The 13,792-nt window shown below is 34.9% G+C and overlaps 2 protein-coding genes across 14 annotated transcripts in view; one reads left to right on the top strand and one right to left on the bottom strand.

Moving 5' to 3' along the window:
• Nucleotides 1-2,522, bottom strand: part of opn8a (opsin 8, group member a) — a 44,820-nt gene extending 42,298 nt beyond the window's left edge. Inside the window, 1 exon segment of the mRNA NM_001316947.1 lies at nt 2,453-2,522. Within this exon segment, the coding sequence (NP_001303876.1) occupies nt 2,453-2,522 (70 nt within the window).
• runx2b (RUNX family transcription factor 2b) overlaps nt 1-13,792 on the top strand; it is a 292,292-nt gene that overhangs the window by 30,981 nt on the left and 247,519 nt on the right. The window lies entirely within an intron of this gene.

Here is a 13,792-nt window from a genome sequence, read left to right as displayed (position 1 = left end):
GCCAGGGCCGAAGTTTTTATTTTTTTTTGCCCCAGTTCAGCCCTGATAACATGCTTGGATGTTTTATGATTTTTATGATTGAAGTTTATAAGCAATTTGTTTTTCAGAAGTTTGCTGATTCTTGGGCTGAACAGAAGCTTTTGATGAAGAGATGCTGTTACCCTAAAAAAACTAAATAAAACAGTTGTAAAAAAAACAACAACAACCACCTTACATATACTGCTGGAAAATTGTAATGTTTTAAAACCTCTTGAAAAGACTCTTCCAAACCATGGTAAACCTTGAAACCGGTTATTGTTTCATAGTAGTTTCAGACAGCTGTTTGGTTTTCAACATTTCTCAAAGTATCTTGTTTTCAAGAGGGGTGTTTTCAAGTCTACTTGTTTTATACCAGCTAATGACTAGCTAGTTAAAAGTTATGATATCAAAATCATTTATTTAAATTTGTAAAAAGTTCCATACAGAGGACTGCAAGTTGTTTTTTATTTGATGGATTGAATTATCAATTAATTAATTTCCAGTGTCAATCCAGTTAATTTGGATTAAACATTAAAAACTCGAGAAACTCAGAAAAAACAATCCATAAGAAAAACAAATACTATGGAGGTCAATGGTTACCTGTTTTTTAATTTTAAAAAGAGAACTGCCATTGTGTTGAACAAAGTGAAGTTTTAAAAACTAATTTCGAGAGGAGCAAGTGATATGATTGATCACAGCCGGTCTCTCATCTGTAGTCATCAATAAAGCCATCGGATGAATTCAAGCCTACAATAAATAGCCCTTTTCACCTTATTTCCCTTATCTTTGTTTTTTAAGAGCCCTTCTATCCACCGCATTCCTCATTTTCCTCCTTTACCAGGGGAAGCTCTTAAGAACTACCTTATCCCCTTTCAAGCTTAATGACCAGGCGGGAGCCCTGTGCTCAATTATCTCCGAGCTCAGGGTTCTCTCCCAGAATAGCAGGCCAAACCTGCAATTAGTATCAAGCAATAGCTAAGTGTAAACTCCTGAAAGAATGAAACTCAAACAGGTTTGTGACAACTGAAGGTAATGAAGTTATGATAATGAATTGGGCGAACTGGCCCTTTACTCATGTATCAAGAACTTGCACATTCCATAATTTTAAGCACAAAACATTAATAATAAAACACCAAATCAGAAAAAGTTCGGACCCCAATGAAAATGCAAATAAAAAAAGAAAGTAGTGATTTCTAAATTTACTTCAACTTTTATATTATTATTATTATTATTATTGTTTTATTATTTTATTTTATATTTATTTATTTTTTAATAAACCATAGTTGGTTCTTGCAACACATTCCAAAAAAGGGCTAGTAATCAGGTAAATTGGTTACAAATAAAGATTCTAACAGTATAAAAAATCTTAGATAAAACTATCACGGTTTTACAGTATCAAGGTATTTTGATTACTGCTCTAAAATATATATTTTTAAATGTCTTGTTAATAAAACAACAACAACCCAATAAACACCAATGTATTTGAGAATTTGTATTTGATTTTAAGAAACATTTGAAATATTTCGGGCCAGTAGCTTTTGATGTGGAGGTTTCTTTTCTGCTGGAGATATTGTTGCTCTAAAAACCAAATACATGTACAAATATAAAAAAACATGTAGAAAAACAAACAAACCTTACTTTTACCTTTTAAACAGTAACACAGAAAACTTTTCTAAACCGTGGTAAACCTTGAAACCGATTATCATCCCATGCCGAGTCAGAATGTGATTGTAGTTATGATTTTGTACAGTCCTTTAGGAACAAAGATGGGTTGAGGATCACCTGTTTACCAACAAATATGTTGGAAAACTCTTGAAATGTTTTGGGGTTGTAAATGTAACTATCAATAAAAGCCTACTAGTTTAAGGATTTGACATTTTGATATTATTAGTTGTTTGCATTTTGTTTAATCTTGCCACCAAAGTAGTCAATGATTGTTTCAACTTGGACAAAAATAAAATGGCTATAATTATAAGGATTGCCATCTATCAAGCCAGAGAGTGAGTCATGGAGAATTCTGTGATTTGCTATTGCATGCCGCCTCTTGGACGAGGAAAATGCTGGTGTCTGGTGATAACAGAAGTATCAAACTGTGTAAAGCAAAAGAGACGTGACGTATGTGCCAATCTCTTGCATATAAAATCGTCATACAATACAGAATTTAAGTGCACAGTCAAATGCAATGACAACTGCAAGAATAATATAGGCGCGTTTAGCGCAAATGATTACATTTCTCATAGAAGTCTCATTAAAATAAATGCATTTATCAAAGTGGATCGGACTGATTTTACAACCTCATAAAGAAAGGCTATGAAACTACTATGAACTACTATGAAACACACACTGCCTTAATGCATTATCATGCATTCCTAGCTGTAATTCTTAGGGTTGTCATCAAGGCATAAAATGTAAAAGTATGAAAATTTGCACTTGCCTATCACCAGCAGGAATGTCCCCGCACTGTAATCAACAGCAGGAGACAGTTTAGAGGTGTATCGATCCATTCCAGCTTCTCAGTTTGAATTGTCTGCGAATGTCATCCTGGTGCTTTCAATTTCACCTCCACTTCCCCAGAAAAAATAAAACACTCCAATTTGACATCCTGTAATCATAATCATTAGCACCGTGCACAATAATTTTTCCCCACCTTTTTCATTTCAGTAATCCCTCTTCACACATAGAATGGAAGACCTACAGGAATGCATTCACCCGTGTGCTGACTTGAGCTTGCATTGGAATTGTAGAGAGCCATCCTGTTGATTAGGATTACAACTGCCATCGGTGTGACAACGTGACAGTTCAGCATCCAAACGGTCCTCCTCGTATCATAAAGCACCTGGTAGATTCCCGGAGCTCCGCTTTTAGCAATCAAATTATGTTGCAAACTTATCTTGCCCTGTTGCATATTGCAGAAGATATGAAACTCAATGTCATGCGAGTGCATTTAACACTAAATATTGCATTAGGGGGCTAGAAATCTAATGTTGACTTGCGCTTGCATAAAATAGTCAAGCGTGCTGAGTTCTAATAACAGAAAGCTGTTCCCGCAGTCTATTTGATGAGATATGCATACTGAATTTATAAATGATTCGCAGCTCACCGCCATTTGCATTTTTCATTATTAAAATCTAGAGCTTCTCATAAAAAGTATGATACTGGAAGGCATACTGTATGATTGTTTAACGCAAAGGCAAGGCAAACTTTTTTTATATAGCACAATTTCATCCAACTGTAGTTTATCCAAGGGGCTTTACCATAATAAAGATAAAATAAAAATAGAATAAAATTTCAAAGCATCTAGATGTGCAAACCTATTAAAGATCAGATAATAAAGGGGTTAGTTCACACAAAAATGAAAATTCTGTTATCTTTGATCCTCATGGACATTTACTTAAAGAGAAGTTGCTTCAAAATGTCAATATTGCAGTAGCACTTTAAACTGTTAAACATATAATTTTGCCCTGCTTTACGTAAATGGTATCAGATAGCGATTTTAATTTGGAGAGACTTAAACAGAATAATTTTAAAATGTGAATCCTGATATAATTTGCATCAGAATTAAGTATATTAAAGGTGCTGTGTGTACATTTTTTGACTCCTTTAAAGCATAAAAATACTATAACATGTTTGCAGATGCAGGGCTCAACAATAAGGACTGCCCGATGGCCCCGTGCCAGTGTGTGAGATGCTCGGGACAGTAGACAGGATCGTTACTGGCCCGATCGGGCCACTGATGTCCTGTCACTAAAGTTTAATTTGCCTGTGACTATTTGTCAATTGCGTGCAAAAACAGTCAGAATCAAGAAACAGTTTGTGTTTAAGCCTTCAAATGCTACCTTGAAATGCTCCTTTCCTCTTATCTGATTAGATGTGAGCACGTTATTTTTTTCGTAACAACTAGTACAGCGAAGAGACAGCAACAAGGCGGCAACATCAAGTGATGATGCTAAAGGAAAACATTTGTTTCTAACATCTTGGAAGCAGACATTTACAAGGTACACCACGACTAAAAATTAAGTGATGTTTTGTACAGTTTGCCGTCAGTTTGGCAGATCAGCCATCTTATGTTTTGCAAAAAAATATCTGCACATTTTGCTACTTTTGTTTGCAAAACACTTTGAATTTTGCTCATAAATTTATTAACAATTTTAAAATATTTAAATTCTAGAATTACAAACATTTTGACATGTTTTGTTTTTAATTTGTGGCTAAGAAATAGCTATCAACTTTTTTTTTTTTGTTAGGACAAGTGAAAATATTGGCAGGGCAAGTAAAAATCGGAACTACTGGTCCGATCGGGCCAGTCGAAAAAATCCTTAGCGTTGAACCCTAAGATGTTTAAGAAACATGCTAAGTGAACATTCTTGTATATCTTAAAAACAATGCTGAAGTCAGATATTCTGCTTTGAAAATGTGTGTTATGTGCTGGAATGTCTGTCTTGGTTTTGGTCATTTAACCCACCAAATGGCAGTTAAGCCAATTATATTTCAGGACCGTGAGTTGCCTTGGTGTAAAACAGCATATTTGTTTCATTCAGTCTGGAAGGCTCTTAATGGATGTGTTCGTGACCGAAATGCCACCTCCCGTGGACAATAGCAGCCTTTTAGACCCGGATTCAGAGTTCCACTTGTGGTGGTTATTAATTAGCAAATAATATAAATATTACGAGGGCGATGCAATGGCGCAGTAGGTAATCCTGTCGCCTCACAGCAAGAAGTCGCTGGTTCAAGCCTCAGCTGGGTCATTTGGCATTTCTGTATGGAGTTTGCATTTTCTCCCTGCGTTCGTGTGGGTTTCCTCCAGGTGCTCCGGTTTCTCCCACAGTCCAAAGACATGTGGTGCAGGTGAATTGAGTAGGCTAAATTGTCCGTAGTGTATGAGTGTGTATGGATGTTTCCAAGAGATAGGCTGCAGCTGGAAGGGCATCCGCTGCGTAAAAACGTGTGCTGGATAAGTTGGCGATTCATTCTGCTGTGGCGTCCCCAGATTAATAAAGGTACTAAGCCGAAAAAAATTAATGAATAGATATTACTAATGTAAACATTAGCTGAGCAGGTTAAACTGTATCCCCATGTCAAAACAACACGCTACTTAAGGAAATACACAGTGATAAGCAATTGGGCTGTTTGCACCAGATGAAACACAACATATTTAAATACAGCCATTCAGAAGCACAGAATAGTGCACTTACTGCACTCCAATGAAATGGTAAGAATTATAATCTAATTAATTTATATTAATTTCCTTTACCATTATAAAGTGTGCCCACTGAATCACTGATACCTGTGTGTTCAAGGCTTCAAGACATGAGAATTTTCAAGATCTGTTGCTGGTTTCAGTAGTATAGCTGGAAATTTTATAAAAAATGGTAATCATTATTGTCAGATTTCTGTTGTTCAGCGGCAAGAAATAGAAGCCGTTTTAAAACATGTCTCTAGAACAAAAATTCCTTTTAATATGGAAAATATTAAATGGTTAATATTGTTTAAAAACAAACAAGCTCTACTTGCTTGTTTTGCTCATCTAGGTACGGTAATGTTCACAAATGAACACTTTTTGTGAATTTTGTATCCTCTAAGTGTACTACTAATAGGCTAAATGAGTTATAATGACCTTTTCTGCCAACTTCTTTGGTCCTTAAATGTCCTTGACAACCTTTGTAGTGCCATATCACTATCATTATACCATCATTTAAACAATTAATTTTTCAATGAAGTTACCCTTGTAATGAGTGTAATTATGGTGGACAACAATGTAGAGAAAATATAAGCACAACTTTGTTAAAGATGGTTAAACAGGCAGGGTCAAAATCAAGAGCAAAACAGTAGCAAATGCAGTAATGTGGTCACTGGAGTAATCCAGTGAACATGCAAAGGGCAGGTCAGTGTCCAGAATAGAATCAACTGAATGGGTGCAAAACGTGATGGGGTGTATAGTCCGGATGAATGGCTGGCAGAATGTACATATAGTTGGGGTGCCCTGTACTGAGTCTATTTGGGTACTCCGGGTAAGACACAATTTGGCCCAATTCTAATTTTGGACCCCTTCCCCTTAGCCCTTGCAACCGAGGGTTAAGGGGAAGGGCTTCAAAAATTACCCCTAAGAATTGGGACAGCACTAAATCACCTGCACACGTCATCATATATCCTCGCTATCGCTTGCTTCATATGAGTTCAGATGATGGCGACTGCTGTAGTTATTCCAGTTGAGTTATTTTTTGGTATTTATCTTTAGGAAATCACTGAAGCCATGTATTATGTTATCATAACGATCTAATGTGGCAATAAGATCAAAACAGTACTGTGCATTTACACAGTGACCATATTCATTTCTGTAAACACACCAAAAACAACATTAACATTATAGCAGATACTGTAAAAAGCCCATTCCCAGCCCCTACACTTTTCTGACTGGGTATTCCAGTGTCATGGAGTGTCAGAATGTTGTGGGACTGCTGCACAGAAGTTATTATTAGGGATTATAGATCGTGAAATTTAGCGTTTTTTTTTATTTTAGAGTTTGTTTGTTTTTTAAAGCATGACGGTAAAACACAAACGTGGTTATATATATTAAAACATATATTTGTTGGAAAAATTCATAAAAATGACAAAAAAATAATAATTGGTGGATCTTCTTACTTCCGGGTGCAGCTGGAGCTAGTGTATTCTGGAAAATTTTTCCTACCCCTTGGTTTCGAGTGTGATCCTGAAAATTCTTCGTTTGAAGGGGTGCATACCCCTTGCCCTTAGCCCTACGCTTTCAAACTAAAGAGAATTGGGAGACCACTACTCCTTCACGGGCACGCGCAAAGACACAGCAAACTTTTTACCCCCCATTCTCCCTCCCAACAACCCATTCCCTTAACAAAAATAAAAATAAATAAATATATCTAATTAAAATAAATAAATAAATAAATAAAAATAAAAAATATGAAAAAAGGGATATGTTTAAATCAGGTAGAGTGTTTCCTGAGTATGTTTAGACCATTTCCTGAGTCTATGTTTAGACCATGATACTTTCCATATTCCTAAGCTTGTTCTTGTTGTAGTAGACTGCTAACATTTACATTGTACTTCAGGAATTTATTAAAAGGTCTCCAGCTATTTTTAAACACATTTTGTTGCTTTTTGACAACGTACATGATCTTTTCCATTGACAAATGCGATGCCATTTCTTTAATTCACTTTCCTATTCTAGGTTAATTTATATTTTTTCAATTAAGAGCAATAATAAGTTTAGCTTGTAAAATACACGTTTATGATTCTGACCTCTTTGCTTTGAAAGAGAGGGCTGTAGATTTTCATTTTTGCACTAAAAAAATATTTGAATGTAATATTGTGAATTTGATTGTACACTCAAATTATTAAATAATTACTTATTTAAAATAAACTGAAACAACACAATTCCTGAATATTTGGTGGTAAACTTAATTGTTTTATATTCAGTTCACCTAAATGTGTAAAAACTAACAAGTTAACATACTTTCCTTATGTTGTCCCAACACAATTTATTGTAATATTTATTAATTATCTGAAACCTAAACTGACACACTTTTGTTTGTTTGCTGCAAAGTAAGTTACATACTGGACTATATAACCTTGCATGTTGTAAGAAAGATAAAAATTGCTTAAACTTACACAGACCTTATTTCAGACATTTTGCATGAGTTTAATTCATTCCTCTGGCATAAAACAAATATATGCCTTCAAGTAAAATTAAATTAGAAAGAAGATATAACCACAACATTGAATCACTGGGAAATACAAAAGTACACTCGCCGGCCACTTTATTAAATACACCTTTCCAACCTCTCGTTAATGCAAATTTCTAATCAGCCAATCACATGGCAGCAACGCAATGCATTTAGGCATGTAGGCATGGTCAAGAGAGACGATCTGCTGCACTTCAAATCGAGCATCAGAATGGGGAAGAAAGGAGATTTACTGTAAGTGACTTTGAATGTGGTCTTGTGGTTGGTGCCTGAAGGGCTAGTGAGGTTTACCTAATAAAGTGGCCGGTGAGTGTATGCGGTCTTGCTTACTGACTAGCAAATCACACATTGAATTTTATAGCTCATAGTGGGATCTTTTATTTTCTGCATGAACATTGATATTCCTCACTGTCTCTCTGTCTCTTGCAAATGTCAGTGCTCGTCTTCATTATACATATTGTTATTTCCAGATGTGTGGGTGCTGTAGTATTTAATGTCACAGTAAAAAAAAAACAATAAAAAAACTCAGCGCTATTTCAAGAGTCCTTCAACTCACACTGAAGAACTTGCGGTTAGTTTTGAACCTGACCTTTAAGCCAGAAACAATCATATCAGATTATTCATATTTATGCATGTCAGGTCTCATATACCATAGCCGCCATTGAATAATGCTACTTTTTGTGTATAAATGTGTAAAGCCATCACAATTCCTCAAGTTGGTGTAACATTTAATCAGTTTCTGTCTCAATTCTGACCTTTTATGGCTTTGAAAGTTTTACTTACAAGCTGTTCATACATTTGCAAGTAATAAAATATTTATGCATATATATCATGTGCATGTACCATTAATAATTTATTTTTTAATCTTCATCATTGCCTGTGCAGTGTTATTTAAATATATATGTATGTATGTATGTATGTATGTGTATGTGTATGTATATATGTGTGTATATATATATGCATGTATGTATATATATGTGTGTGTGTGTGTGTGTATAAGAACATCAGAAATATGTAAGTATAATATAATGAGCTCATTGAAAGAAAGTCATGACTATGTATGCATATAAATGATGCCATCAGAGGATGCAATTAATTTGTAGTCGATTCCATCACCGGTACAGAAACGTTCCGGAATAATCAAGAAACAAAACATGACACAGGATCACTGATGCATACAAAGAAATAATGTAAAAGATCAAAATAAGTGGCTAGCTGAGACATTTTACCTGTTTTTATATGCGTTTTCCATTATTCCATAGGAAATATTTTCTATCTTGGATATACAGTATACTGATAGATGTGGCCCTGATTGTTGTTCGCAGGCAATGTTAGTAATCTATATGTGAAAAAAAATCTTTATTTTATTCAATCTTGCTTTTTAATCATTCTGACTGACAAACCTGAATTTCTCCTGAGGCTATCGGTCTGTGCGTCATCTAGCACTGTCACTGAAAGCAAACTGCTGAACCGATGAATGGCTTTTCAACCCTTGCTGTGCCATTTTATTGTTGGTTTCTCGCAGGAGACTTTTTAGGCACCAAAATGGATGAAATTACAGCCGTCGGAACTGTTCTTGGAGAGAGTGACAAGTTGACATATGATTTCTCAAATAATATAAAGAAAGGAGCATTTTTGTGTCATGCTGGTTGGTCAAGGACCTGCAGATTCCAGGTTGTTTAATGTATAATATTGAGCTATTTTTGTGTGTGTGTATGTGTGTGAAGTAGTTGAGGTGCTTTGGAAACTGTTAAAGTAAAATAACTGACTTAAATTTTTGAATATGTATTAGATACTATTGATTATTTGACATGATTTACACCATGCCCTCAGTAGTGACTATAAAAGTGCAAAGCAAGCTTTACACCCATACATGAAGGGCAAAACAAGGCTTTTGTTGACTAATTGAAAGTCATATTCATCAGTTTTGTACAAATGCAACAAGACGGCAGTATTAAAATGCCAAATTCAGACTGGGTTGGTTATGGTTCCACTATATATAGTGAAATGAAAGTTTATTGTTAGGGATGTACCAATCAGATTTTGTATTTTTTTTGACTGATACCCATTATAACAAACATTTGTCTGATATCAATATTGGTCAAATGCATACAGGACTTTTTTTCAGCATTAAATGAATAAAATATTGACTTGCTAAAGTGCTGTCACTTACTTTTTTTGTGCAAGATGGTTTAGTCTAAACTAACCAATGTTTTTGTGCAAGTATCTATTAATAAACCATCAGTATCTGATGTATCTTCATATTACTGTCCATAAGCCGATAACTTTAAGTTAATCTAATATCACTGACTAGAATATGGCCTGCCCAACTTGTGCCACACACCATCATTGGCAAGTTTGCAGTATTCCTTTACTATTTAATATTCTGACAATGATTATGCCAATGATAAAAAGCATTTATGATTGTTTATAAGTTCTGATTATTTAGTGCATTATTTAGTGTAAATATGCATTTTTGTACATTTTTTTGCGAGTAAAATTTATACTACAGTATACAGGCTTAATCTTGTGTTGGGTGATTTTATTTAATTTAATGTTTATTTAAAAAAAAAATTTAAGGCTTCTCTTCGCACAGACCTAACAACCCTGATTCGAGGGACATTTAGTGCATTCAGATGTTTCTTGATTTTGATTATAGTCCAATTTCAGATTTCTTTTATACTTTATTTTTAAAAATCATCCAACACTGTAAAGAAATGCCCAACATTTTGACAGTAAAAACTGAAGTAAAAAATGCTATGGTAAAAATCTGTTACCTGATAAACTGTAAGATTCCATAATATATATTGTGAATAACTAGAAATGGACTTTTCCAGACATCCCTGCTTGATACTTCACTGTTTGTTTTCTTTTTCTCATCAGTGATGTACAATAGAGCTTATGATAAATATAATGTTGAAAAATAATGTTTATTGCATTGCTTTAGTGTATTACTGTTTAGTAGTTGTGTGAATGGCACTGAGCACCATGTCTCATCACCACCTGTTTTTGGTTGTTTATGTGTAACAAAGGTAAAATGTGTAGATGTTAGTACTTCAAAATATTTTTTGTATTAAAACCAGTTACCCAGCACTCACTTTTGGGGATTTACACCTACCTAACTTCATAATAGTAACAATATTTGACCCCAGTGAGCTATAAACATACAACAGGTATCATTGGAAGGAAGAACAAAAAAAGTTATACATTATTAAGTAACGAGAAAGAAATGTTGAACGTTGTCGAAAATTTTCTTTTTTCATAAACAAACACAAGAAAATATTAATGTAATAACCTAGAAAAAAAAAGCCAAGTGTCTAATTTCAAATTTAAGTTTTCCAAGTTTATATTTTAAATTTGGTGAAGATAGCATGCAAAACAAAATTTCTATAAAGTTTTCTGAGACTATATCGGTGTCCTATCCCTCACCGTCAGAGGCATTTTCGTAAAAATGACCTTCCCAAACTAAAACAGTACAGTTGCTGAATAATTTGTACTACATTCACAGTTTATGTATCTTTGAAAAGAAGTCCGTTTTAATACATTTAATAAAATACAGTAGTTTACTGTAAATTTAGTTTTTTTTTTTTCAGTACTGTGTTTTAAAGTGTCAAATTCTGGCAACCACAGCTGTTCCTTTTTTATTGTAAATTTGACATTTTTATTTTACAGAGTAGGGCTGCACAAGATATCGTTTCAGCATTGATATCGCAATGTGTGCATTCGCAATAGATACATTGCAACACCTGCAATGTAGAGTTGAAATTATTATTGTAGAATGTACAGTGTACAGCAATATGCCTGAGGCGGATCAAACATATGTCGATGTTTCAATGCTAAGAAATCTCAGTGCTGTTAATAAAAGAAATGCATCTTATAACTTTTTGATGCATTTTTCCTCTCTTCATTTATAATCATGATATATCGTGGGTAGTTTTCTTGTGAAAATGACTGATATCATGATCTATCATTATCAGGGGTAAAATATCATGATTTATTGTATCATATCATATTACTGTACCTGAATATCTGACTAATTTCACTTTTATCTTCACTCTGTCTTATTTAAGCTAGCTCCTCAACAAAATGATTTCAGTCGAAGTTAATGATTTTATTCCAAACAGAGCTATTCAAGTCATTTGCCGAAATTGTTCATATCGCAATATAAATTGCAGCAAAATAAAATATCGCTATGTCAGTTTTTCCAATATCATGCAGACAAATTATAGAACATTAGTTAGTACATACTTTTTGGGACCAAAATTGCAACACCTTTGTTAGTTTTTAACATAGCCTTGTAACATGTTACAAATATTTTGTACTATATTACACTCAGACCTAGAAAATATGTGCAATTGCTTTTTGCGTGTTTTTTTTTTTCTCTCTCTAAGTTTATTAGAACACGTGCATAGAACAGACAAACCCAGAACTAAGTCCAATAAAACCACGGCAGGTGAGGCAATAGTAATATTGCAAAAATGTAATATTCAAAAATCCATACACATACATGCAGCTCAATAGACGTTGCTCTTGAGTCCATATCTTATTTCCCACAAGTGTCTAGGCATTGTGAATTTGCATTGAATGTATCCTCAAATATCCAGGACATCTAAAGAATGTGTTTTTGCAAGTGCAAGACTGTAAAACTTAGACAATGGCTTTGTTGCATGTACAGATATGGCTTTGCTTTATAGATGTTTTTCACATGGTGCTGATCCCTAACTGTGACTTCGATTTAGGCCTTCAGTTACAATTTCTGAAATGTCCTAAAGAAGCACACGATTTCCTTCATTCATTCAGTCCTTTTTATTTATCAGGGGTCACCACAGCGGAATGAACTACCAACTTGCCCAGCATGTGTTTTACACAGCGGATGCCCTTCCAGCCGCAACCCAGTACTGGGAAACACCTATAAACGCTCACATTCACACACAAACCACAGGATGTTTAGCTTTTTTAATTCACTTATACTGCAGGTCTTTGGACTGGGGAAACCAGATCACTCAGATGAAAACATGCAAACTCCACACAAACACTAACTGGGCCAGCTGGGGCTCGAACCAGCGACCTTTTTGCTGTGAGGCAACAGTGCTAGCCGCTCTAGTTGTTCAAATAATCCTTTTTTTGTTCATCATCCAGTCTTTTCTCAGCTCCTCCACTGATTGATTGTTAGATTGGTTTTTAAAGGGTTTTTAAAGCAGTAAACCGTTTTTGTGGCCTGTGATCAATAAAGCTGATGAATTCTGGGCGCTTTCTGAGGCTTTGGGCTTCATTTGTTGATGCATTAGTGACTTGGTTCAGCACAGATTAAACTTCTTCTAGGAAATGTATGTAATTACAGAGTAAGCTAATGACAGCTGTGGACGTTTGGATCTTGTTGTCACAACCTTCAATTTCTTTAAGCACTTCAGAAGCTGTCAACTTTAGAGATGTTAATAATGTAATGTTAGACTTTTAAGGTGTTCATTCATTGCTCTTTAAAGAGGGAATATTTGGAAATTACTAGTCAAGTTCAATATCCAGATACAAGTAGTACATTAAGATGCATTAAGTATATTTTTGTTGTTCTCCATGTTTTAAAAGGTATCGCATTTCTGATTCAAACTGAATATTCAACATCAGTGCAATCCTTCTGAAATGTAAGTTTTGGAGACTGTCCTGTCAGCTGTTCTTAGCTGACAGGAGTGGCACCTGGTGTGGTCTTCTGCTGCTGTAGCCCATCTGCCTCAAGTTTGCTCTTCTGCATTCCTCGGTTGTAACGAGTGGTTATTTGAGTTACTGTTGTCTTTCTATCAGCTCGAACCAGTCTGGCCAGTCTCTTCTGACCTCTGGCATCAACAATGCATTTGCACCCACAGAACTGCCGCTCACTGGATATTTTCTCTTATATGGACCATTCTCTGTAAATCCTAGAGATGGTTGTATGTGAAAATCCCTGTAGATCAGCAGTTTCTGAAATACTAAGACCAGCCCATCTGGCACCAACAACCATGCCATGTTCAGAGTCACTTAAATCACATTTCTTCCTCATTCTGATGCTCAGTTTGAACTGCAATAGTTCG

The sequence above is a fragment of the Danio rerio genome, chromosome 20, assembly GCF_052040795.2.
Source record: "Danio rerio strain M-AB ecotype USA chromosome 20, GRCz13ab, whole genome shotgun sequence".
Taxonomy (NCBI): Eukaryota; Metazoa; Chordata; class Actinopteri; order Cypriniformes; family Danionidae; genus Danio; species Danio rerio.
The sequence above is the reverse complement of the archived record's forward strand: the minus strand, read 5'-3'. Positions and strand labels throughout refer to the sequence as shown.